This window comes from Leucoraja erinacea, unplaced genomic scaffold (assembly GCF_028641065.1).
Source record: "Leucoraja erinacea ecotype New England unplaced genomic scaffold, Leri_hhj_1 Leri_165S, whole genome shotgun sequence".
Taxonomy (NCBI): domain Eukaryota; kingdom Metazoa; phylum Chordata; class Chondrichthyes; order Rajiformes; family Rajidae; genus Leucoraja; species Leucoraja erinaceus.
The window spans coordinates 192,701-218,105 of NW_026575957.1; the positions used below are offsets into that span (position 1 = coordinate 192,701).

The following is a 25,405-nucleotide window of genomic DNA, read 5'->3' on the forward strand; positions in this document are numbered from 1 at the left end:
TTTTTCACACAGAGAGTGGTGAATCTCTGGAACTCTCTGCCACAGAGGGTAGTTGAGGCCAGTTCATTGGGCTATATTTAAGAGGGAGTTAGATGTGGCCCTTGTGGCTAAGGGGATCAGGGGGTATGGAGAGAAGGCAGGTACGGGGATACTGAGTTGGATGATCAGCCATAATCATGTTGAATGGCGGTGCTGGCTCGAAGGGCCGAATGGCCTACTTCTGCACCTCATTTTTATGTTTCTATGTTTCTATCTCTGCTCAATTTCTACCCAGTCTCTTACCCTTTAAAAGCCACCACACACAAACCAGGTGCGAACCAAAGGCAGTCCAGGAAATCAAAAGGAACTGTGCAGGAAGGAACTGAAGATGCTTGTTTACGCCAGAGATGCTGCCTGTCCCGCTGAGTAACTCCAGCATTTTGTATCTGTCTTTGGAATCAAAAGGAAATAAAGAAAGCAGGCAGTAAAGAAAGCGAATGGTATGTTTAGCTTTCATTGCAAAAGGATTTGAGTATAGGAGCAGAGAGGTTCTACTGCAGTTGTACAGGGTCTTGGTGAGACCACACCTGGAGTATTGCGTACAGTTTTGGTCTCCAAATCTGAGGAAGGACATTATTGCCATAGAGGGAATGCAGAGACGGTTCACCAGACTGATTCCTGGGATGTCAGGACTGTCTTATGAAGAAAGACTGGATAGACTTGGTTTATACTCTCTAGAATTTAGGAGATTGAGAGGGGATCTTATAGAAACTTACAAAATTCTTAAGGGGTTGGACAGGCTAGATGCAGGAAGATTGTTCCCGATGTTAGGGAAGTCCAGGACAAGGGGTCACAGCTTAAGGATAAGGGGGAAATCCTTTAAAACCGAGATGAGAAGAACTTTTTTCACACAGAGAGTGGTGAATCTCTGGAACTCTCTGCCACAGAGGGTAGTTGAGGCCACAGTTCATTGGCTATATTTAAGAGGGAGTTGGATGTGGCCCTTGTGGCTAAGGGGATCAGGGGGTATGGAGAGAAGGCAGGTACGGGATACTGAGTTGGATGATCAGCCATGATCATATTGAATGGCGGTGCAGGCTCGAAGGGCCGAATGGCCTACTCCTGCACCTAATTTCTATGTTACTATATTTCTACCTCTCTTTATGTCATCAGAATGGGCAACTTACAAAACCACAGGGCACACGGGCTTGAAGTCAGTCGCAAAATATTAAATCGCTATTTTATTTCTCAAGGAAATACCTTTACAAGGATATTGCCAGGACTTGAGGGCCTGAGCTTTAGGGAGAGGTTGTGCAGGCCGGGATTCTATTCCTTGGAGCGCAGGAGGATGAGGGGTGATCTTATAGAGGTGTATAAAATCATGAGAGGAATAGATCGGGTAGACGCACCATCTCTTGCCCAGAGTAGGGGAATCGAGGACCAGAGGACACAGGCTCAAGGTGAAGGGGAAAACATTTAATAGGAATCTGAGGGGTAACTTTTTCACACAAAGGGTGGTGGGTGTATGGAACAAGCTGCCAGAGGAGATAGGGGTTGGACAGGCTAGATGCAGGAAGATTGTTCCCGATGTTGGGGAAGTCCAGGACAAGGGGTCACAGCTTAAGGATAAGGGGGAAATCCTTTAAAACCGAGATGAGGAGAACTTTTTTCACACAGAGAGTGGTGAATCTCTGGAACTCTCTGCCACAGAGGGTAGTTGAGGCCAGTTCATTGGCTATATTTAAGAGGGAGTTAGATGTGGCCCTTGTGGCCAAGGGGATCAGAGGGTATGGAGAGAAGGCAGGTACGGGATACTGAGTTGGATGATCAGCCATGATCATATTAAATGGCGGTGCAGGCTCGAAGGGCCGAATGGCCTACTCTTGCACCTAATTTCTATGTTTCTATAGTTGAGGCTGGGACTATCCCGACGTTTAAGAAACAGTTGGACAGGTACATGAATAAGACAGGTTTGAAGGGATATGGACCAAAAGCGGGCAGGTGGGACAAGTGTAGATGGGACATGTTGGCCGGTGTGGGCAAGTTGGGCTGAAGGGCCTGTTTCCATGCTGTATAACTCTATGGACAGGTTGTAAATGCTTTAAGATGCACCAAAGGCCAATGTTTAAGATAGACAAGCTAGCTCGGTCTTTGGTAGGATGTTCCTCTCGGGATTCATCAGCGAGGTTGGGTGTTCTTCCTCAGTGCTCACTGTTCCTGCTAAGAAAGAATGGAAGATTGTACAGGGCATCCACCAGAACACAGATACTTAAGGGCTTGGACAAGCTGGAGGCAGGAAACATGTTCCCGATGTTGGGGGAGTCCAGAGGGGCCACACAGTTTAAGAATAGAAACATAGAAATTAGGTGCAGGAGTAGGCCATTCGGCCCTTCGAGCCTGCACCGCCATTCAATATGATCATGGCTGATCATCCAACTCAGTATCCCGTACCTGCCTTCTCTCCATAGCCCCTGATCCCCTTAGCCACAAGGGCCACATCTAACTCCCTCTTAAATATAGCCAATGAACTGTGGCCTCAACTACCCTCTGTGGCAGAGAGTTCCAGAGATTCACCACTCTCTGTGTGAAAAGAGTTCTTCTCATCTCGGTTTTAAAGGATTCCCCCCTTATCCTTAAGCTGTGACCCCTTGTCCCGGACTTCCCTAACATCGGGAACAATCTTCCTGCATCTAGCCTGTCCAACCCCTTAAGAATTTTGTAAGTACTTTGTAAGTGTAAATAAGGAGTAAGCCATTTAGAACGGAGACGTGGAAACACTTTTTCTCACAGAGAGTGTTGAGTCTGTGGAATTCGCTGCCTCAGAGGGCGGTGGAGGCAGGTTCTCTGGATGCTTTCAAGAGAGAGCTAGATAGGGCTTCTTAAAAATAGCGGAGTCAGGGGATATGGGGAGAAGGCAGGAACGGGGTACTGATTGGGGGTGATCACATTGCATGGCGGTGTTGGCTGGAAGGGCCAAATGGCCTCCTCCTGCACCTATTGTCTATTGTCTATTTAGAGATACAGCATGGAAACGGACTCTAGCCCACCGAGTCCGCGCCAACCAGCGATCCCCGTACAATAGCACTAATCGACACACTAGGGACAATTTACAATCTTTACCAAGGCTAATTTACCAAGTGCTACATCTTGGCAGGACAAATCAAAATAGGACGTACATGGCAAATGGTAGGGAATTGAAGAATGTAGGTGAACAGAGGGATCTGGGAATAACTGTGCACAGTTCCCTGAAAGTGGAATCTCATGTAGATAGGGTGGTAAAGAAAGCTTTTGGTGTGCTGGCCTTTATAAATCAGAGCATTGAGTATAGAAGTTGGGACGTAATGTTAAAATTGTACAAGGCATTGGTGAGGCCAATTCTGGAGTATGGTGTACAATTTTGGTCGCCTAATTATAGGAAGGATGTCAACAAAATAGGGAGAGTACAGAGGAGATTTACTAGAATGTTGCCTGGGTTTCAGCAACTAAGTTACAGAGAAAGGTTGAACAAGTTAGGGCTTTATTCTCTGGAGCGCAGAAGGTTAAGGGGGGACTTGATAGAGGTTTTTTAAATGATGAGAGGGATAGACAGAGTTGACGTGGAAAAGCTTTTCCCACTGAGAGTAGGGAAGATTCAAACAAGGGGACATGACTTGAGAATTAAGGGACTGAAGTTTAGGGGTAACATGAGGGGGAACTTCTTTACTCAGAGAGTGGTAGCTGTGTGGAATGAGCTTCCAGTGGAAGTGGTGGAGGCAGGTTCGTTTTTATCATTTAAAAATAAATTGGATAGTTATATGGACGGGAAAGGAATGGAGGGTTATGGTCTGAGCGCAGGTATATGGGACTAGGGGAGATTATGTGTTCGGCACGGACTAGAAGGGTCGATATGGCCTGTTTCCGTGCTGTAATTGTTATATGGTTATATGGTTATAATTTAAGCTACAGGCCTGCACGTTTTTGGGACGTGGGAGGAAACCGGAGCAGCCGGTGAAAGCGCACGCGATCACAGGGAGAACGTACAAACGCCGTACAGACAGCACCCGTAATCAGGTTCGATCCTGGGTCTCTGGTGCTGTGAGGCAGCAACTCTACCCACTGTGACACCCCTACCCTGAGGGATTTCCGGGACCGCTGGGCTCCGCAGGGTGTTGAATGTATCCTCAATAAGGATTGTATCATAATTGTATAATAGTTTATTAGTGGGTTCTGGCTTGTTTTATTGTAGTGTAAATATTATTTTTTAATAATTGAATACATTTTTTGATTTAAAAAAAAAAAAAAAAAAAAAATGAAAATTTGCCACCATTTAACAATTAAACCCTGGTGAATCTTGACGCAGTTGACCCACCTCTCACGCGAGTGTCTCTGCTGTCGGAGGGGCCTTCTCTGGATCCATGGCTCTTGTCTCCTCGAAATCCTCCAATCGTTTCCTTAAACATAGAAACATAGAAATTAGGTGCAGGAGTAGGCCATTCGGCCCTTCGAGCCTGCACCGCAATTCAATATGATCATGGCTGATCATCCAACTCAGTATCCCGTACCTGCCTTCTCTCCATACCCCCTGATCCCCTTAGCCACAAGGGCCACATCTAACTCCCTCTTAAATATAGCCAATGAACTGTGGCCTCAACTACCCTCTGTGGCAGAGAATTCCAGAGATTCACCACTCTCTGTGTGAAAAAAGTTTTTCTCATCTCGGTTTTAAAGGATTTCCCCCTTATCCTTAAGCTGTGACCCCTTGTCCTGGACTTCCCTAACATCAGGAACAATCTTCCTGCATCTAGCCTGTCCAACCCCTTAAGAATTTTGTAAGTTTCTATAAGATCCCCTCTCAATCTCCTAAATTCTAGAGTATAAACCAAGTCTATCCAGTCTTTCCTCATAAGACAGTCCTGACATCCCAGGAATCAGTCTGGTGAACCGTCTCTGCACTCCCTCTATGGCAATAATGTCCTTCCTCAGATTTGGAGACCAAAACTGTACGCAATACTCCAGGTGTGGTCTCACCAAGACCCTGTACAACTTAAAGAGGTAGAAATGTGGCAAAGATGGGAATGTTATGGAATCTCTGGTCACACGGGGAATGTTCTGATCCCACTGTCCTCTCTCTGTCCCACCATCCCCACCCCCTCACACCAAGAACCTGCATCCACTCACACACGAGTTCTTTGTCATCCCACTTTCTCATTCACTCCCGACACACCAGGGACAATATATAGCATTGGTGACCCTCGGTGACTATCTTCCATATACCATGTAACCATATAACCATATAACAATTACAGCACGGAAACAGGCCATCTCGACCCTTCTAGTCCGTGCCGAACACATAATCTCCCCTAGTCCCATATACCTGCGCTCAGACCATAACCCTCCATTCCCTTCCCATCCATATAACTATCCAATTTATTTTTAAATGATAAAAACGAACCTGCCTCCACCACCTTCACTGGAAGCTCATTCCACACAGCTACCACTCTCTGAGTAAAGAAGTTCCTCCTCATGTTACCCCTAAACTTCAGTCCCTTAATTCTCAAGTCATGTCCCCTTGTTTGAATCTTCCCTACTCTCAGTGGGAAAAGCTTTTCCACGTCAACTCTGTCTATCCCTCTCATCATTTTAAAAACCTCTATCAAGTCCCCCCTTAACCTTCTGCGTTCCAAAGAATAAAGCCCTAACTTGTTCAACCTTTCTCTGTAACTTAGTTGCTGAAACCCAGGCAACATTCTAGTAAATCTCCTCTGTACTCTCTCTATTTTTGTTGACATCCTTCCTATAATTAGGTGACCAAAATTGTACACCATACTCCAGAATTGGCCTCACCAATGCCTTGTACAATTTTAACATTACATCCCAACTTCTATACTCAAATGTTATGGAATCTCGGGTCACACGGGGAATGTTCTGATCCCACTGTCCTCTCTCTGTCCCACCATCCTCACCCCCTCACACCAAGAACCTGCATCCACTCACACACGAGTTCTATGTCATCCCACTTTCTCATCCACTCCCGACACACCAGGGACAATATATAGCATTGGTGACCCTCGGTGACTATCTTCGATCGGACTTTAGTGCTTAACCTTGCACTAAACGTTATTCCCTTATCATGTATCTATACACTGTAAACGGCTCAATTGTAATCATGCCCAGTCTTCCCGCTGACTGGTTAGCATGCAACAAAGGCATTTCACTGTACCTCGGCACACGTGACAATAAAGACTCCAAACGTGATAGTTACAGAGAAAGGTTGAACAGTTACAGAGAAAGGTTGAACAAGTTAGGGCTTTATTCTTTGGAGCGCAGAAGGTTAAGGGGGGACTTGATAGAGGTTTTTAAAATGATGAGAGGGATAGACAGAGTTGACGTGGAAAAGCTTTTCCCACTGAGAGTAGGGAAGATTCAAACAAGGGGACATGACTTGAGAATTAAGGGACTGAAGTTTAGGGGTAACATGAGGGGGAACTTCTTTACTCAGAGAGTGGTAGCTGTGTGGAATGAGCTTCCAGTGAAGGTGGTGGAGGCAGGTTCGTTTTTATCATTTAAAAATAAATTGGATAGTTATTGGATAGTTATGGATGGGAAGGGAATGGAGGGTTATGGTCTGAGCGCAGGTATATGGGACTAGGGGAGATTATGTGTTCGGCACGGACTAGAAGGGTCGAGATGGCCTGTTTCCGTGCTGTAACTGTTATATGGTTATATGGTTATATTAGCTTTGGTGAAATCAAGAAATTGCAAATTATCCCTAGTGTGTGTAGGATGGTGTAGAAACATAGAAAATAGTTGAAGGAGGAGGCCATTCAGCCCTTCCAGCCAGCACCGCCATTCATTGTGATCATGGCTGATCGTCCCCTATCAATAACCCGTGCCTGCCTTCTCCCCATATCCTTTGACTCCACTGGCCCCTAGAGCTCTATCTAACTCTCTCTTAAATCCATCCAGAGACTTGGCCTCCACTGCCCTCTGTGGGAGGGAATTCCACAAATTCAAAACTCTCTGGGTGAAAAAGTTTTTTCTCACCTCAGTCGTAAATGACCACCCCTTTATTCTAAGCTCCCGGACAAAACCCACGCAGGTAAGGGGGAGTCGGTACAAACTGCACACAGACCATGCCCGCGGTCAGCTCTCTGGCGCTGTGAGCCAGCGGATCTACCTGGTAAGGAGCCATCTGCAGTGGTAGATCCGCCATGGTGGGAAACGGAGTGAGGTTTGGGGAAAGGACTCACCTTTCCTTCTTCTGTCGATGGTAGCAGATGTAGTAGGCGATGGAGATGAAGAAGGCCACCAGAGACAATGTGACGATGATCCCAATCACCATGCCAACTCGGTTCAGGTTCCCAGGCCCAACGTGACCATCTGTAAACAGATCACACAGCTACTTCAGTAGATCCACCGGGCTAGATCCATACTGATCGTACTGAACAACGTCTCCCTCATCAGAGCAGGGAGGTTCTACTGCAGTTGTACAGGGTCTTGGTGAGACCACACCTGGAGTATTGCGTACAGTTTTGGTCTCCTAATCTGAGGAAAGACATTCTTCCCACAGAGGGAGTGCAGAGAAGGTTCACCAGACTGATTCCAGGGATGTCAGGACTTTCATATGAAGAAAGACTGTGGATAGACTCGGCTTGTACTCGCTAGAATTTAGAAGATTGACGGGGGATCTTATAGAAACTTACAAAATCCTTAAGGGGTTGGACAGGCTAGATGCAGGAAGATTGTTCCTGATGTTGGGGAAGTCCAGAACAAGAGGTCACACAGTTTAAGGATAAGGGGGAAATCTTTTAGGACCGAGATGAAGAAAACATTTTTCACACAGAGAGTGGTGAATCTGGGGAACTCTCTGCCACAGAAGGTAGTTGAGCCCACAGTTCATTGGCTATATTTAAGAAGGAGTTAGATGTGGCCCTTGTGGCTAAAGGGATCAGGGGGTATGGAGAGAAGGCAGGTACAGGATACTGAGTTGGATGATTAGCCATGATCATATTGAATGGCGGTGCAGGTTCGAAGGGCCGAATGGCCTACTCCTGCACTAATTTTCTATGTTTCTATGTTTCATCCAGCCTTGGTCCTCCATGTCCCCACGGCTCCCAAACCCTTCCAAGGCTACCATTCATATTGAGTAGTTGCATCATGGTGGTGTTGGTATTGGAGGTATTGTTATTGAGTCCTTGGTCCATGTCTTCATGACCACCATGGCTTCCAATGTTATCGAGTGGTTGCATCATGTGCCTACCATCAATACCATCATTGGTATTGAAGGTAGGCACAAAATGCTGGAGTAACTCAGCGGGTGAGGCAGCATCTATGGAGAGAAGGAATGGGTGACGTTTCGGGTCGAGACCCTTCTTGAGACTAATGACGGGGGTATTGGTTTTGGAGGTATTGGTATTGGTATCATCGGTGTTTGTATATATATATATATATAGATATATATATGTGTGCTTGTGTGGTGTGTATGCATAGAAACATAGAAAATAGGTGCAGGAGTAGGCCATTCGGCCCTTCGAGCCTGCACCGCCATTCAATATGATCATGGCCGATCATCCAACTCAGTATCCCGTACCTGCCTTCTCTCCATACCCCCTGATCCCTTTAGCCACAAGGGCCACATCTAACTCCCTCTTAAATCCAGCCAATGAACTGTGGCCTCAACTACCTTCTGTGGCAGAGAATTCCACAGATTCACCACTCTCTGTGTGAAAAATGTTTTTCTCATCTTGGTCCTAAAAGACTTCCCTCTTATCCTTAAACTGTGTGACCCCTTGTTCTGGACTTCCCCAACATCGGGAATAATCTTCCTGCATCTAGCCTGTCCAACCCCTTAAGAATTTTGTAAGTTTCTATAAGTTTCAGTCATCTAAATTCTAGCGAGTACAAGCCGAGTCTATCCAGCCTTTCTTCATATGAAAGTCCTGACATCCCAGGAATCAGTCTGGTGAACCTTCTCTGTACTCCCTCTATGGGAAGAATGTCTATCCTCATGTATATATATATATATATACTAGACCAGGTTCGGACCTGTTGGGCACGTCTCCCAAGGAAATATTCCACCACTCACCCATAGCCCCCAATTGCACAGGCACGGCTGACGGGTTCCCATTATGGCGCCAGAGTTCCCCGTTGTGACTGGAGTCACAGCAAACCCTCCCCCAACTGCGCAGGCGCGGACGGCAAGTAGCAACACGACTGCGACGTTTTCAAAGTTCAAAATGTCAATAACCTGTAAAATATCACCCCCACCTTCCCGCCTCCGTTACCACGCCATCCCTCTTCCAATCCCTATCCTCCTCCATTCCCCCTCATCCCCCAGCACTCCCTCCCCCTCCTCTTCACCCTCCCTCTTCTTTCCCCTCTCCTCCTCCCCTCCCCAATTCTCTCCCTCACCTCTCCTTTCCCCTACCCTCAGTCACTCCCTCCCTTCCTCCCTCCATAACCCCACTCCCCTCCCTACCCCCCTCCTCTCCCTCCATCCCCTTGCTCCCCCACGCCTCACCTCCCCCCATCCCACCCCCCCACAATGAAAATCACAATTTTAATGAAACTTCCCCCCTATCATAGACATAGAAACATAGAAATTAGGTGCAGGAGTAGGCCATTCGGCCCTTCGAGCCTGCACCGTTCAATATGATCATGGCTGATCATCCAACTCAGTATCCCGTACCTGCCTTCTCTCCATACCCCCTGATCCCCTTAGCCACAAGGGCCACATCTAACTCCCTCTTAAATATAGCCAATGAACTGTGGCCTCAACTACCCTCTGTGGCAGAGAGTTCCAGAGATTCACCACTCTCTGTGTGAAAGAAGTTCTTCTCATCTCGGTTTAAAGGATTCCCCCCTTATCCTTAAGCTGTGACCCCTTGTCCTGGACTTCCCTAACATCGGGAACAATCTTCCTGCATCTAGCCTGTCCAACCCCTTAAGAATTTTGTAAGTTTCTATAAGATCCCCTCTCAATCTTCTAAATTCTAGAGTATAAACCAAGTCTATCCAGTCTTTCTTCATAAGACAGTCCTGACATCCCAGGAATCAGTCTGGTGACAATGGTGAATAAGGTGGACAATACCACATGACAATGGTGAGTAAGGTGGGCCAAAAATTGTAGCACTATCGTGTATCGTTTCGGCTGTTTTTCGGTAAATCACGCACACGCAGTTGGTAATTTCCACAACACTGTACCATCTCTCAAGTTTACATCGGACGCAAGCCGGCAATGGCGGCCCTGCTTACCCAGAAGGCCGCGCGGTGCAGAAAGGGCCCTGGATGCAGCAGGTCGCCGCGGAGACGGTTAGTACTCTCAGTGAGGTATCTCGTGCAGGGATGTGAGGAGGGTGATTCCCATGTAGGTAAAACCCTGACTTACGTAAGGGTTTCACTGAAGATCGTAGCTCTCCACCACTTGCTTCTTACCTTTTGAGTGACTCCCCGCAGTGAAAATCGAGTTACCTGCAGAATGAAAGAGAAAATAAAACGTTACACTGAGCCCCTTCTCCTCCCCAACCCACTGTGTCACTCATAACTTATAAGGTCATGTGATAGGAGCAGAATTAGGCCATTCGGCCCAACAAGTCAATCATAACCATATAACCATATAACAATTACAGCACGGAAACAGGCCATCTCGGCCCTACAAGTCCGTGCCGAACTAATGTTTTTTCCCCTTAGTCCCACCTGCCTGCACTCATACCATAACCCTCCATTCCCTTCTCATCCATATGCCTATCCAATTTATTTTTAAATGATACCAATGAACCTGCTTCCACTGGAAGCTCATTCCACACCGCTACCACTCTCTGAGTAAAGAAGTTCCCCCTCATATTACCCCTAAACTTCTGTCCCTTAATTCTGAAGTCATGTCCTCTTGTTTGAATCTTCCCTATTCAATCCCTATTGAATCTTCCCGATCATGGCTGATCTATCTAGAAACATAGAAATTAGGTGCAGGAGTAGGCCATTCGGCCCTTCGAGCCTGCACCGCCATTCAATATGATCATGGCTGATCATCCAACTCAGTATCCCGTACCTGCCTTCTCTCCATACCCCCTGATCCCCTTAGCCACAAGGGCCACATCTAACTCCCTCTTAAATATAGCCAATGAAGTGGCCTCAACTAACCTCTGTGGCAGAGAGTTCCAGAGATTCACCACTCTCTGTGTGAAAAAAGTTCTTCTCATCTCGGTTCTAAAGGATTTCCCCTTTATCCTTAAGCTGTGACCCCTTGTCCTGGACTTCCCCAACATCGGGAAACAATCTTCCTGCATCTAGCCTGTCCAACCCCTTAAGAATTTTGTAAGTTTCTATAAGATCCCCTCTCAATCTTCTAAATTCTAGAGAGTATAAACCAAGTCTATCCAGTCTTTCTTCATAAGACAGTCCTGACATCCCAGGAATCAGTCTGGTGAACCGTCTCTGCACTCCCTCTATGGCATAATGTCCTTCCTCAGATTTGGAGACCAAAACTGTACGCAATACTCCAGGTGTGGTCTCACCAAGACCTGTCTCTCTCTCCCTCTCACTCCCATTCTCCTGCCTTCTCCCCATAACCCCTGACACCCGCACTAATCAAGAATCTATCTATTTCTGCTTTTAAAGTATCCATTGACTTGGGTCTCCACAGCCGTCTGTGGCAAAGAATTCCACACATTCACCACCCTCTGACTAATGAAATTCCTCCTCATCTCCTTCCTAAAGGAACGTCCTTGAATTCTGAGGCTGTGAGCTCTGGTCCTAGACTCTCCCACTAGTGGAAACATCCTCTCCACATCCACTCTATCCAAGCCATTCACAATTCCATATGTTTCAATGAGGTCCCCCTTCATTCTTCTAAACTCCAGCGAGTACAGGCCCAGTGCCGACAAACGCTCATCATAGGTTAACCCACTCATTCCTGGGATCATTCTTGTAAAACCTCCTCTGGACCCTCTCCAGAGCCGGCACATCCTTCCTCAGATGCAGGAACAGTCAACATGGATTTGTGCCTGGAAGGTCATGTTTGACTAATCTTCTTGAATTTTTTGAAGAGGTTACTAGGGAAATTGACGAGAATGTTGCCTGGGTTTCAACAACTAAGTTACAGAGATAGGTTGAATAAGTTAGGTCTTTATTCTCTGGAGCGCAGAAGGTTAAGGGGGGACCTGATAGAGGTCTTTAAAATGATGAGAGGGATAGACAGAGTTGATGTGGACAAGCTTTTCCCTTTGAGAATAGGGAAGATTAAACAAGAGGACATGACTTCAGAATTAAGGGACAGAAGTTTAGGGGTAATATGAGGGGGAACTTCTTTACGCAGAGAGTGGTGGCGGTGTGGAATGAGCTCCCAGTGGAAGTGGTGGAGGCAGGTTCATTGGTATCATTTAAAAATAAATTGGATAGGCATATGGATGAGAAGGGAATGGAGGGTTATGGTATGAGTGCAGGCAGGTGGGACTAAGGGGAAAAAAATTTGTTCGGCATGGACTTGTAGGGCCGAGATGGCCTGTTTCCGTGCTGTAATTGTTATATGGTTATATGGTTATATGATACGGGGCCCAATCCATTTCGTTGTCTCTGTACTGTACACTGACAATGACAATTAAAATTGAATCTGAATCTGAACCAATGACATTGAATGTCAAAGCAGGCACAATGGCATAGAGCTGCTCTTATGATGGGATGGTGGGACTGCCATATCCTGAGAGAATGGAGCAGCTGGGCTTGTACACTCTGGAGTTTAGAAGGATGAGAGGGTATCTCAGTGAAACATATAAGATTGTTAAGGGCTTGGACACACTAGAGGCAGGAAACATGTTCCCGATGTTGGGGGAGTCCAGAACCAGGGGCCACACACAGTTTAAGAATAAGGGGTCAGCCATTTAGAACGGAGACGAGGAAACACTTTTTCTCACGGAAAGTGATGAGTCTGTGGAATTCTCTGCCCGGAGGCAGGTTCTCCAGATGCTTTCAAGAGAGAGGCTCTTTAAAATAGCGGAGTCAGGGGATATGGGGGGAAGGCAGGAACGGGGTACTGATTGGGAATGATCAGCCATGATCACATTGAATGGTGGTGCTGGCTCGAAGGGCCGAATGGCCTACCCCTGCGCCTATTGTCTATTGTCACCCATAGTCAGGATCGAACCCAGATCTCTGGCGCTGTAAGGCAGCAACTCTACCGCTGCGCCAACGTGCCACTCTGAAAATGTCTTTGTTTTGCGTGCTAACCAGTCAGCGGAAAGATAAAAGATACAAGACACATTTAATTGTCATTTGGACCCCTTGAGGTCCAAACGAAATGCCGTTTCTGCAGCCATACATTACAAACAAATAGACCCAAGACACAACACAATTTACATAAACATCCATCACATTGCTGTGATGGAAGGCCAAAAAAACTTATCTCTCCACTGCACTCTCCCCCCCCCCCGATGTCAGAGTCAAAGTCAAAGCCCCCAGCTGGCGATGGCGATTGTCCCGCGGCCATTAAAGCCACGCCGGGTGGTGCGAGGTCGCACACCGGGTCTTGATGTTAGAGCCCCTGGCGTGCTCTCGCAGAGTCCCGCGGCCATTCAAAGGTGATGTCAGGCCCCGCTCCAGGAGCTCTTCGACCCCGCAACTCGGGCGGGAGAAGTCGCCGTTACGGGAGCCCTGAAAAGCGGTCTCCCTCCAGGGACCCGCGGGCTCCCGGTGCCGCCGTCCGCCAGACCCGCAGTAGCAGCCTCCGAATCTCCGGAGGTTGGCTGCAGCAGCAGCAGCAGCAGCGCTCCACCACCGCTCCACCCGCTCCGGACTCGGCCAGCCCCGCGACGGTGAGGTGAGTCGTCGGCACCAGAGTCCCCGGTCTTCTCCTGTTGGAGGCCGCTCCTCGTTGCAGCCCCAACGACAACGGAGACCCGACAAGAAAAGGTCGGGTCTCCCGTGCAGGGAGAGATTTAAAAAGTTACCCCCTCCCTCCCATCCCACCCCCACCCCCCCACACACACACCCCAACAAAAAATAACAAAAACTACACAAAAACACAGACAGAAAATAATAAAAAGCGTGGACGGGCTGCAGAGGCCGCTGCTGACGAGAGTCGCGCCGCCCACCGGAAAAAGACTGTATATGATTACAATCAAGCCATCCACAGTCTACAGATACAGGATAGAGGGAATAACTAAGATGGACACAAAATGCTGGAGTAACTCAGCGGGTCAGGCAACATCAGGTCTCGATCTGAAACGTCACCTCTTTCTTATCTTCAATAGATGCTGCCTGACTCACTGAGTTACTCCAGCAGGGGAATAAAGTTTTGTGCTAGATAAATTTCGGTAAAGTCCAATCAAAGTCAGTTGGTGAGTTGTGCCAGGAACTCACTCCTCGCTCCGATCTAAATGTTGGCCCATTGAACCATCGCAACACCGCGGGAACCTCCTGAGTAATCCTCACCTCGTCCGACACTGTCTAACGCGTTGTTATTCTCTCTCGCTGCGATGGAGGAAAGGAAAGAAGAAAATATTCAGAACACCAGGTTGTAAACATGTCTCTGTTCATCTACAGAGCTTCTCAGGTAAGTTACGGTTGAGATGGGACTACTTGGGTGAGATGGACTGTGACTAGTTGGGACTGGGACTGGAATGAGATGGACTGGGACTAGTTGGGGCTGGGACTGATTGGGACTGGGACTAGTTGGGACTGGGACTAGTTGGGTGAGATGGACTGTGGGGCTGGGACTAGACTGGTTGGGACTGGGACTAGTTGGGTGAGATGGACTGGGACTAGTTGGGGCTGGGATTGATTGGGACTGGGACTGGTTGGGACTGGGACTAGTTGGGTGAGATGGACTGTGACTAGTTGGGACTGGGACTGGAATGAGATGGACTGGGACTAGTTGGGACTAGGACTAGTTGGGTGGGATGGACTGTGACTAGTTGGGACTGGGTATAGAATGAGATGGACTGGGACTAGTTGGGACTGGGACTAGTTGGGTGAGATGGATTGGGACTAGTTGGGACTGGGACTGGAATGAGATGGACTGGGACTAGTTGGGGCTGGGACTAGTTGGGTGAGATGGACTGGGACTGGTTGGGACTGGGACTGGAATGAGATGGACTGGGACTAGTTGGGTCTGGGACTGGTTGGGTGAGATGGACTGTGACTGGTTAGGACTGGTACTGGAATGAGATGGACTGGGACTAGTTGGGGCTGGGACTAGTTGGGTGAGATGGACTGGGACTGGTTGGGACTGGGACTGGAATGAGATGGACTGGGACTAGTTGGGACTGGGACTAGTTGGGTGAGATGGACTGGGACTGGTTGGGACTGGGACTGGAATGAGATGGACTGGGACTAGTTGGGACTAGGACTGATTGGGACTGGGACTAGTTGGGACTGGGTATAGAATGAGATGGACTGGGACTAGTTGGGACGGGGACGAGTGGGGTGAGATGGACAGTGACTAGTTGGGACTGGGACTAGTTGGGTGGGATGGACTGTGACTAGTTGGGTGAGATGGACTGTGACTAGTTGGGACTAGGACTAGTTGGGTGGGATGGACTGTGACTAGTTGGGACTGGGTATAGAATGAGATGGACTGGGACTAGTTGGGACTGGGACTAGTTGGGTGAGATGGACTGTGACTAGTTGGGACTGGGTATAGAATGAGATGGATTGGGACTAGTTGGGTGGGATGGACTGGGACTAGTTGGGTGAGATGGACTGTGACTAGTTGGGTGAGATGGACTGTGACTAGTTGGGTGAGATGGACTGTGACTAGTTGGGACTGGGTATAGAATGATATGGACTGGGACTAGTTGCGACTAGGACTACTTAGGTAAGAAGGACTTGGACTAGTTGGGTGAGATGGACTGGGACTAGTTGGGATTGGGACTAGTTGGGTGAGATGGACTGTGACTAGTTGGGACTGGGTATAGAATGAGATGGACTGGGACTAGTTGCGACTAGGACTACTTAGGTAAGAAGGACTTGGACTAGTTGGGTGAGATGGACTGGGACTAGTTGAGTGGGAAGTTCTAGGACTAGTTAGTGAGATAGAGTGGGACTAGTTGGGACAGGGACTGGTTGGGTGAATTGGACAGGGACAAGTTGGGTAGGATGGACTGGATTGAGGGTGAGAAGGGTCGGTGAGATGGACTGGGATGAGTAGGGTGAGATGGTCTAGGATGTTGGGTTAGAAGGATTGGGACTAGTTGGGTGATATATTCAGGGACTAGATGGGTGTCTGGGATTAGATGGGTGAGTTGGGTCTGGGATTAGATGGATGAGTTGTGTCTGGGATTAGATGGGTGAGGGGACTGGGATTAGATGGGTGAGTTGGGTCTGGGATTAGATGGGTGAGGGGACTGGGATTAGATGGGTGAGGGGTCTGGGATTAGATGGGTGAGTTGGGTCTGGGATTAGATGGGTGAGGGGACTGGGATTAGATGGGTGAGTTGGGACTGGGATTAGATGGGTGATTGGGACTGGGATTAGATGGGTGAGTTGGGACTGGGATTAGATGGGTGAGTTGGGACTGGGATTAGATGGGTGAGTTGGGACTGGGATTAGATGGGTGAGTTGGGTCTGGGGGTAGATGGGTGAGTTGGGTCTGGGAGTAGATGGGTGAGTTGGGTCTGGGATTAGATGGGTGAGGGGTCTGGCATTAGATGGGTGAGTTGGGACTGGGATTAGATGGGTGAGGGGGACTGGGATTAGATGAGTGAGGGGACTGGGATTAGACGGATGAGGGGACTGGGATTAGATGGGTGAGGGGACTGGGATTAGATGGGTGAGGGGACTGGGATTAGATGGGTGAGGGGACTGGGATTAGATGGGTGAGGGGACTGGGATTAGATGGGTGAGGGGACTGGGATTAGATGGGTGAGGGGACTGGGATTAGATGGGTGAGGGGTCTGGGATTAGATGGGTGAGTTGGGACTGGGATTAGATGGGTGAGGGGACTGGGAATAGATGAGTATAGAAGTTGGGATGTAATGTTAAAATTGTACAAGGCATTGGTGAGGCCAATTCTGGAGTATGGTGTACAGTTTTGGGTCGCCTAATTATAGGAAGGATGTCAACAAAATAGAGAGAGTACAGAGGAGATTTACTAGAATGTTGCCTGGTTTTCAGCAACTAAGTTGCAGACAAAGGTTGAACAAGTTAGGGCTTTATTCTTTGGAGCGCAGAAGGTTAAGGGGGGACTTGATAGAGGTTTTAAAAATGATGAGAGGGATAGACAGAGTTGACGTGGAAAAGCTTTTCCCACTGAGAGTAGGGAAGATTCAAACAAGGGGACATGACATGAGAATTAAGGGACTGAAGTTTAGGGGTAACATGAGGGGAACTTCTTTACTCAGAGAGTGGTAGCTGTGTGGAATGAGCTTCCAGTGAAGGTGGTGGAGGCAGGTTAGTTTTTATCATTTAAAAATAAATTGGATAGTTATATGGATGGGAAGGGAATGGAGGGTTATGGTCTGAGCACAGGTATATGGGACTAGGGGAGATTATGTGTTCGGCACGGACTAGAAGGGTCGAGATGGCCTGTTTCCATGCTGTAATTGTTATATGGTTATATGGTTATAGATGGGTGAGTTGGGACTGGGATTAGATGGGTGAGGGGACTGGGATTAGATGGGTGAGATAGACAGGGACTAGGCAGGTGAGATAGACAGGGACTAGATGGGTGAGTTGGGACTTACCCTTCACTCTGATCTCCTTCTGGGCCGATCGCTTGTTGAAGTTGAAGTCAAAGACGGTGCACTGGTAACCTCCTTCATCCCTCTTGCTCACCGCCTGGATGGTGTACTGGTCCAAGGTGCCTAACTGCTGCCCCTGAGACCCAGATCCAAGAGTCAGCAATGTCCTGGCATGGCCAACCCATCCCCTTTAACACTCGACAGGAAGAAACTGCAGATGCTGGTTCATTAGATGGGCGAGGGGTGAGTCTACAGAGTGATTCAGGCCATGATCTGTTCAATTAATTTAATCAATCTCTGTAAAGCACTTTGGTTCAAATACTGGTTTTGTTGAAAAATGCTATATAAATAAAGATTATTATTATTATTATTATTTGGAAAAATGGGCTGAAAGATGGCAGATGGAGTTTAATGCTGATAAATGTGAGGTGCTACACCTTGGCAGGACAAATCAAAATAGGACGTACATGGTAAATGGTAGGGAATTGAAGAATACAGTTGAACAGAGGGATCTGGGTATAACCGTGCATAGTTCCTTGAAGGTGGAATCTCATATAGAAACATAGAAACATAGAAATTATGTGCAGGAGTAGGCCATTCGACTATAGATAGGGTGGTAAAGAAAGCTTTTGGTATGCTAGCCTTTATAAATCAGAGCATTGAGTATAGAAGCTGGGATGTAATGTTAAAATTGTACAAGGCATTGGTGAGACCAAATCTGGAGTATGGTGTACAATTTTGGTCGCCCAATTATAGGAAGGATTTCAACAAAATAGAGAGAGTACAGAGGAGATTTACTAGAATGTTGCCTGGGTTTCAACAACTAAGTTACAGAGATAGGTTGAATAAGTTAGGTCTTTATTCTCTGGAGCGCAGAAGGTTAAGGGGGGACCTGATAGAGGTCTTTAAAATGATGAGAGGGATAGACAGAGTTGATGTGGACAAGCTTTTCCCTTTGAGAATAGGGAAGATTCAAACAAGAGGACATGACTTCAGAATTAAGGGACAGAAGTTTAGGGGTAATATGAGGGGGAATTTCTTTACTCAGAGAGTGGTAGCGGTGTGGAATGAGCTTCCAGTGGAAGTGGTGGAGGCAGGTTAATTGGTATCATTTAAAAATAAATTGGATAGGCATATGGATGAGAAGGGAATGGAGGGTTATGGTATGAGTGCAGGCAGGTGGGACTAAGGGGGAAAAAAAGTTGTTCGGCACGGACTTGTAGGGCCGAGATGGCCTGTTTCCGTGCTGTAATTGTTATATGGTTATATGGTTATATTAGTGTACGGAGCAGAATTAGGCCATTCGGCCCATCGGCTAACCGCCATTCAATCATGGCTGATCGATATCTCCCTCCTAACCCCATTCTCCTGCCTTCTCCCCCTGACTATCTCTGCCTTAAACATAGAAACATAGAAATTAGGTGCAGGAGTAGGCCATTCGGCCCTTCGAGCCTGCACCGCCATTCAATATGATCATGGCTGATCATCTAACTCAGTATCCCGTACCTGCCTTCTCTCCAGACCCTCTGATCTCCTTAGCCACAAGGGCCACATCTAACTCCCTCTTAAATATAGCCAATGAACTGTGGCCTCGACTACCCTCTGCGGCAGAGAGTTCCAGAGATTCACCACTCTCTGTGTGAAAAAATATACATTGATGTCCACCACAGCCTTCTGTGGCAAAGAATTCCACAGATTCATCACTCTCTGGTTAAATAAATTCCCCCTCATCTCGTTCCGAAAGGAATGTCCTTTAATTTTGAGGCTGTGACCTCTAGTCCTAGACTCTCCCACCAGTGGAAACATCCTCTCCACGTCCACTCTACCCAGGCCTTTCACTATTTGCTAAGTGTCAGTGAGGTCCCTGCTTCAGACTGTCGGTGATGTTTCGGGTCGAGACCTTCTTTGGACTGCTGTAGAAGGGTCTTGACCCGAAACGTCACCCATTCCTTCTCTCCAGAGACGCTGCCTGTGTGTATCTTACCTTCAGAGTGTGGGAGGAAACCGGAGATCTCGGAGAAAACCCACGCAGGTCACGGGGAGAACGTGCAAACTCCGTACAGACAGCGCCCGTAGTCGGGATGGAACCCGGGTCTCTGGCGCTGTGAGGCAGCAACTCTACCGCTGCGCCACCGTGACACCCCTGAACCCTTCATCAGACGGATCGCAGTAGGGGCGTGGGACAAAATATGGCAAATGATAGGTGGATACAGGAGAGGGGCTGGGGAGGGAGGGGTTGAATGGCAGATGGGTGGACAAAGGTGAGAGATGACTAGGGGACCAGAAAAAAGTGTCAGATAGAGGAGAGGAGTGAAATATAAAGCCAGAGGGAGTTAGAGTGTGGAAGAGTCTCGACAAGAAACGTCACCCATTCCTTCTCTCCAGAGATGCTGCCTGTCCCGCTGAGTTCTACTGCAGTTGTACAGGGTCTTGGTGAGACCACACCTGGAGTATTGCGTACAGTTTTGGTCTCCAAATCTGAGGAAGGACATTATTGCCATAGAGGGAGTGCAGAGACGGTTCACCAGACTGATTCCTGGGATGTCAGGACTGTCTTATGAAGAAAGACTGGATAGACTTGGTTTATACCCTCTAGAATTTAGAAGATTGAGAGGGGATCTTATAGAAACTTACAAAATTCTTAAGGGGTTGGACAGGCTAGATGCAGGAAGATTGTTCCCGATGTTAGGGAAGTCCAGGACAAGGGGTCACAGCTTAAGAATAAGGGGGAAATCCTTTAAAACCGAGATGAGAAGAACTTTTTTTTCACACAGAGAGTGGTGAATCTCTGGAACTCTCTGCCACAGAGGGTAGTCGAGGCCACAGTTCATTGGCTATATTTAAGAGGGAGTTAGAGGTGGCCCTTGTGGCTAAGGGGATCAGGGGGTATGGAGAGAAGGCAGGTACGGGATACTGAGTTGGATGATCAGCCATGATCATATTGAATGGCGGTGCAGGCTCGAAGGGCCGAATGGCCTACTCCTGCACCTAATTTCTATGTTTCTATGTTTCTATGAGTTACTCCAGCATTTTGTGTCTATCTTCGGTGTAAACCAGTATGTGAAATCCCCTTCCTGCACACTATGCCCTGAACTAGGAGCCAGAGAATGGTGAAACTAGGGAGGGGAGGAGATGATCCTGAGGACTCTCTGGAACTATGAACCAACACAGACACCACTCCCACCTCTATGCATTGGATTCAGGCAGGCTCGCCCACTCAGTGCGCATGCTCGTCTATTATTATTTGTTCATTAAATAGCATCAACATGTTTTAAATCCATGTCATGTCTGTATGCATTATCATCTGTGGTCAATTGATGCAGTTGTGTTTGTGTGGATTTGTTCCACAGCATGAAATCGCAGAGCTTTGAAATCTTCACAGATTCACTCACGTGACTCCGCAGTAAAATAGTAAGATTCCACTACTCACATCCTTTTCCCACATGTACTCAATCGGTGGCGGGTTGGTGTCAGCCCGGCATTTCAGCGTGATACTCTCCCCTTCATCGATCAATTCGTCCGAAGGTTCCACCTCTATCTCAACATTCTCGATCGCATCTGTGGAGTGAATAGGAGCAAGACGTCCAGGGCTCAGAATGGCGGCGACCTCTCATAGTCCCAGCACTGCCCACCGTACATTATATCCACTGTGGACCCACCATTATGGTCCCCATTGTCCACAATATATTGTAGCCACTGGTGTATTGGACACACCATTAGAAACATTGAAAAATGGGTGCAGGGGGAGGCCATTCAGCACTTTGAGCCAACACCGCCATTCAATATGATCATGGTTGATCATCCACAATCAGAACCCCGTTCCTGCTTTCTCCTCATATCCCGTGATTCTGTTACTCCTAAGAGCCAAATGCCTGCCCTGCTGAGTTACTCCAGCACTGTGTCCATCTTCTGATTAAACCAGCATCTGCAGTTCCATCCCACACATTTACCTTGCATTAAACGATCATCCAACTCAGTATCCCATACCTGCCTTCTCTCCATACCCCCTGATCCCCTTAGCCACAAGGGCCACATCTAACTCCCTCTTAAATATAGCCAATGAACTGTGGCCTCAACTACCCTCTGTGGCAGAGAGTTCCAGAGATTCACCACTCTCTGTGTGAAAAAAGTTCTTCTCATCTCGGTTTTAAAGGATTTCCCCCTTATCCTTAAGCTGTGACCCCTTGTGCTGGACTTCCCCAACATCGGGAGCAATCTTCCTGCATCTAGCCTGTCCAACCCCTTAAGAATTTTGTATGTTTCTATAAGATCCCCTCTCAATCTCCTAAATTCTAGAGAGTATAAACCAAGTCTATCCAGTCTTTCTTCATAAGACAGTCCTGGCATCCCAGGAATCAGTCTGGTGAACCGTCTCTGCACTCCCTCTATGGCAATAATGTCCTTCCTCAGATTTGGAGACCAAAACTGTACGCAATACTCCAGGGGTGGTCTCACCAAGACCCTGTACAACTGCAGTAGAACCTCTCTGCTCCTATACTCAAATCCTTTTGCAATGAAAGCTAACATGCCATTCGCTTTCTTTACTGCCTGCTGCACCTGCATGCCTACCTTCAATGACTGGTGTACCATGACACCCAGGTCTCGCTGCATCTCCCCTTTTCCTAGTCGGCCACCGTTTAGATAATGTCCTTCAATGTGGGGGAATTAGACATGTCCTTCAATGTGGAGAAAGGAACTGCAGATGCTGGTTTAAACCATAGATAGACACAAAAAGCTGGAGTAACTCAGCGGGACAGGCAGCATCTCCGGGGAGAAGGAATGGGTGACGTTTCCGGTCAAGCCCCTTTTTCTATCGTCTTGACCTGAAACGTCACCCATTCCTTCTCTCCAGAGATGCTGCCTGTCCCGCTGAGTTACTCCAGCATTTTGTGTCAATCTTCAATGCTGTGCTAACAAACTAAAGCAAGACCTCTCTGCCTTCAGAGATGGGCTCAAAGAATCCCATGCCATTAGTTTAGTTTAGTTTAGTTTAGTTTGGAGATGCAGCGCGGAAACAGACCCTTCGGCCCACCGAGTCCGTGCCGACCAGCGATCCCCGCACACTAACACTATCCTACACACACACACTAGGGACAATGTTTACATTTATATAATTATACCAGCCCTGTACGTCCTGTGAGATTTGAGTATAGGAGCAGGGAGGTTCTACTGCAGTTGTACAGGGTCTTGGTGAGACCACACCTGGAGTATTGCGTACAGTTTTGGTCTCCAAATCTGAGGAAGGACATTATTGCCATAGAGGGAGTGCAGAGACGGTTCACCAGACTGATTCCTGGGATGTCAGGACTGTCTTATGAAGAAAGACTGGATAGACTTGGTTTATACTCTCTAGAATTTAGGAGATTGAGAGGGGATCTTATAGAAACTTACAAAAATTCTTAAGGGGTTGGACAGGCTAGATGCAGGAAGATTGTTCCCGATGTTGGGGAAGTCCAGGACAAGGGGTCACAGCTTAAGGATAAGGGGGAAATCCTTTAAAACCGAGATGAGAAGAACTTTTTTCACACAGAGAGTGGTGAATCTCTGGAACTCTCTGCCACAGAGGGTAGTTGAGGCCAATTCATTGGCTATATTTAAGAGGGAGTTAGATGTGGCCCTTGTGGCTAAGGGATCAGGGGGTATGGAGAGAAGGCAGGTACGGGATACTGAGTTGGATGATCAGCCATGATCATATCGAATGGCGGTGCAGGCTCGAGGGGCCGAATGGCCTACTCCTGCACCTAATTTCTATGTTTCTATGTATGTACAATGCTTTTAATAAATAAATAAATAAATAATATATAACATTAAAAAAAAATGCTGTTCCCTCATCATGCATCTGTACACTGTGAATGGCTCAACTGTAATCATATAATGTCTTTCTGTTGACTGGTTAACACGCAACAAAAGCTTTTCACTGTACCTTGTCACACGAGACAATAAACTAAACTATCTAAACCAGGCACAGCAGCATGCTTGTGACACTGTCCATGGTACAAAGTGGGTCTGTAGAAGGGTCCCGACCCAAAACGTTACCCATTCCTTCTCTCCGGAGATGCTGCCTGTCCCACTGAGTTACTCCAGCATTCTGTGTCAAAGATATTGTCTACCTGAATGTGCTGGCTCACGTTCAAAACTGGTCCAACACCGAATGGCCTACTCCTGCACCTAATTTCTATGTTTCTATGTGAGTGTGGGAGGAAACCGGAGATCCCGGAGAAAACCCACGCAGGTCACAGTGGGAGGGAGGAATGTACAAACTGGTGCAAACACACGGGTCTCTGGCGCTGTGAGGCAGCAACTCTACCACTGCGCCACCGTGCCACCCATTGTCAGCTGTTGTGTACAGTTGGTGGAAGGCAGGTGCAGGAATTGGTCTGCCAGGGGGAAGGGCGTTCTTGGGACTGACAAGGGGTGGGCAAAATTGACACTCACTTTTTTTTTTTTTTTTTTTTAATCAAAAAAAAAAAAAAAAAATGTATTCAATTATTAAAAAATAATATTGACACTACAATAAAACAAGCCAGAACCCACCACCATAAATACAATACAAACATATATCCATAATAAACTATTATACAATTATGATACAATCCTTATTGAGGATACATTCAACACCCTGCGGAGCCCAGCGGTCCCGGAACTAATAGACACTCACAGTGCACGTCGACCCGAATGGACCTGGTCCTCTGCACCACGCACCCTCCTTGGGAAGGAAAGACCACTAGACACTCAAAGACCGCACTGACATCCTTCTTTGTCAGAGTATAGGACAGTGTCGACTCCGTTGTGTAAAGCTGTGTGTTCTGGTTCTTTATAATGTGGACTTTGACCTGCGCTTCTGAAATTACAGAGGCAGAGCATTACAACAAGCATGACATTGTTTTAAAGCACTCTTGAGCTAAAAAAGCTACTTTTATAACTACTAAACCAGGTTCACTTCTTAATAAACAGACACCACACAAACAGTTCAAAACTTTACTTAACATCGGCCGATGGAAGGGAGCGAGCATTCCAGCTAAGTGACCAATGTAGACACTAGACTGTGCTCAGCCACCTTCTCTGAACAACAGAATTATATTGCCTTAAATAGGGTTTTTTTGTCCCCTTAGCACATTCCACAGACATTAGTCATGGTCAGAGGTACAGGAAAAGGTTTCCACAGAATGCATCACATCAAACCTTTGGTTTACATGGTACAAGATATACTAAAAACATTGGCCATTTGCTTTAGGTCATTTTATCTCCAAATAGACCACCCTAGCTTGTTCGCTGCTTCCTCATGTCACTTGGTCCCTCATAAACATAGGCCATTTGTTTACAAAGATGTGACTAGCTATTGCTCTCTTCCTTTATTACCTCCTCCCCCATAAACATTGGTCATTTGGTTTATGGCATCTTACTTCAAAGATATCTCTCTAGCTCCTTCTCTCTGCCTGTCACTTGGGAGACAATGTTATAGGATTTATTATCTCACACACCCCGCAACCTAAGGCAAGCCTAATTTGAGACTACATATAAGCTGTAAGCTAGCCCAGAAGCCAATTTAATATCTTCTTATATTTTTAACTAAAATTCGACTTCATCAGAGCCAGAGGGAGAGGTTGAGCAGGCCTGGGTCTCTATTCCATGGTGCGCAGGAGGATGAGGGGTGATCTTATAGAGGTGTACAACATCACGAGAGGAATAGGTCTCTTGCCCAGAGTAGGGGAATCAAGGACCAGAGGACACACAGATTTAAGGTGAAGGGGGGAAAAGATTCAGTAGGAATCTGA

The 25,405-nt window shown here is 47.2% G+C and overlaps 1 protein-coding gene across 1 annotated transcript in view; it reads right to left on the reverse strand.

The window, feature by feature from the left end:
• Positions 1–778: 778 nt before the first annotated feature.
• LOC129716084 (CD166 antigen-like) overlaps positions 779–25,405 on the reverse strand; it is a 28,485-nt gene continuing 3,858 nt past the window's right edge. The window contains exons 3-9 of the mRNA XM_055665964.1: positions 24,289–24,471; positions 21,061–21,188; positions 17,634–17,766; positions 14,383–14,421; positions 10,393–10,428; positions 7,209–7,338; positions 779–4,409 (exon numbers count right to left, since the gene is read on the reverse strand). Coding sequence (XP_055521939.1) covers positions 4,331–4,409; positions 7,209–7,338; positions 10,393–10,428; positions 14,383–14,421; positions 17,634–17,766; positions 21,061–21,188; positions 24,289–24,471 — 728 coding nt within the window. The 3' untranslated portion in view covers positions 779–4,330. The remainder of the gene's footprint in view (positions 4,410–7,208; positions 7,339–10,392; positions 10,429–14,382; positions 14,422–17,633; positions 17,767–21,060; positions 21,189–24,288; positions 24,472–25,405) is intronic.